At 50.5% G+C, this 1,908-nt stretch overlaps 1 protein-coding gene across 1 annotated transcript in view; it reads left to right on the forward strand.

The window, feature by feature from the left end:
* The first annotated feature begins 691 nt into the window (after positions 1 to 691).
* The window catches only part of ULK1 (unc-51 like autophagy activating kinase 1), a 78,865-nt gene continuing 77,648 nt past the window's right edge, over positions 692 to 1,908 (forward strand). Inside the window, exon 1 of the mRNA XM_017734730.1 lies at positions 692 to 839. Coding sequence (XP_017590219.1) covers positions 692 to 839 — 148 coding nt within the window. The remainder of the gene's footprint in view (positions 840 to 1,908) is intronic.

Consider the following 1,908-nt stretch of genomic DNA (forward strand, 5'->3'; position numbering starts at 1 on the left):
GCCTAGAAATCGTCTAAGTAGTTTCAAAACATTTTCTTCACTTCCTGCCTTAAACTTTTGCAACTATTACCTTCTGCATTAGAGACAGTGGCTTTTAACAACTGGTGAAATTAATTCCTGTGTCTGTCATTTGCCAAGTACCTTTTTTTTTGTTTTGAAAGTTTGATGATGTTTGACATTTTTACTGGTTTCAGTGTTACTATTTTAATTAACCCCCTATGATCACTGACAAAAGCCTGAAATTGTGGATGTGTGGATGACACAGAAGTGTGAAAGAAAACAAGTGGCTAAGTATATTGTTTGCTTTTTTAAAGCAGTTTTAAAATTAACTTCTGCTGAAATCACGACGGTGCTCTAGTCTTGTTTTGATTTAAAGGCTACTTCAAGAGAGGCAATTTTCAGATTCCCTCTGATCCTTGTCATGTTCACAGTTCCCAAAAAGCACTAAACTGCTGGAATTTGAGATGCCAATCACTACCAGTCAGGCGCTGCTACTTTTATATTGGCATTTAGTACACACTGTCATTTTTCCACTAAAATTTTAAGTGGAGGAAGGTACCTGAACACCAGTTATGAAGGAACCAAGGACAACAGACTACAGGCCAGATATCATATCAGTCAGCTACTGCCTTTGTGTAGATAACACGTCCTGACGCTGTGAAGTGCTGCTTGTGCCTAACTTCTGCCGAGAATGGTGATAACTTCAGCCACCCAGCGTCACGACACCGAGCACGCTCTGTGCTGGGTGTCTGCGGAGCCGCTGGCATCACCCAGGCAGCGCGTGTTTGGAATTGCAGTGCTGGCACAGGTCGATACACAGGTCGATACCGTGCAGTTGTGTAAAAACCAAATTTCAGACTGAGCGCGTGAGCGGCAGTGCTGCCCACGAGGCACGTTGTTTTCTCTGCAATTGGAATATGACGTCGTGATAAGTTTACAAACAGGAGCGACTGCGCAAGTGGTGTGGACGCTACCAGGGCTGGTGGGTTTGGGCAGCCTGGAGCAGAGGATGGGGCAAATGTGCGAGAGGTGCCTGCCACGGAGGGAATGACCTGTGAGCCCACACCCACGGGGCAGAGCTCGTGGGTCACTGTGCAGCAAGAGACTGGGGATGGACAAACTGCTCACCAGGCTCAAGCCAGGAAAGGTTTCTTATCGCAACATTGATTCCATGCCCAGCTTTGGAGCAGGACACTGAGAAGTGTGCATCAGAGGAGAGCTCCATGGAGGCACCCTCAGGGACTTCGGGAGGCCCAGTTGGCTCCCCACAGAGGAGCCGTGGTCCGCTGGCACAGAAGCGTGTGGAGAAGGGCCAGAGCCTGTGGAGGAGGAGGTGGGCTATGCTGGGGGAGAGGAAGGGGGGCTGGAGGTGCTGGGACCAGGTGCACTTGGACACTTTGGAGCTCCTGGGGTGAACTTGACCTGAACAGACCCATTTGTTTAGTTGCTGGAAACATCACTTGGTCTGTTCAGCCGGGAGGAGATGGACAGGAGACCTTATTGTGGTGTACAACTTTGGGGTTGTGAAGGGAAATGAAAGGGCAGGCACTGATCTCTGCTCTGTGGTGACCAGTGACAGAACCCCAGGGGATGGCCTAAAGCTGTGTCAGGGGAGTTCAGATTGGATATTAGGACAATGTTCTTTCCTAGAGGGTGGCTGGGCACTGGAACAGGCTGTCCAGAGAAGTGGTGACAACCGAGCCTGACAGAGTTCAAGAAGCATTTGTACAATGCTCTCAGGCATGTGCTGGGATTCCTGGGGCTGTGCTGTGCAGGGCCAGGAGCCGCACTTCGATATCGTTGTGTGTCCCTTCCAACTCAGAACATCCCATGATTCTGTGACTTCCCAGAGGCTCTGGCGGGTGGTTGGCAGGAGCCCTCCCGGCCCAGCCTCGGCCAGCGGCGCGG

Source organism: Corvus brachyrhynchos, unplaced genomic scaffold (assembly GCF_000691975.1).
Source record: "Corvus brachyrhynchos isolate BGI_N302 unplaced genomic scaffold, ASM69197v1 scaffold114, whole genome shotgun sequence".
NCBI classification, from domain to species: Eukaryota; Metazoa; Chordata; class Aves; order Passeriformes; family Corvidae; genus Corvus; species Corvus brachyrhynchos.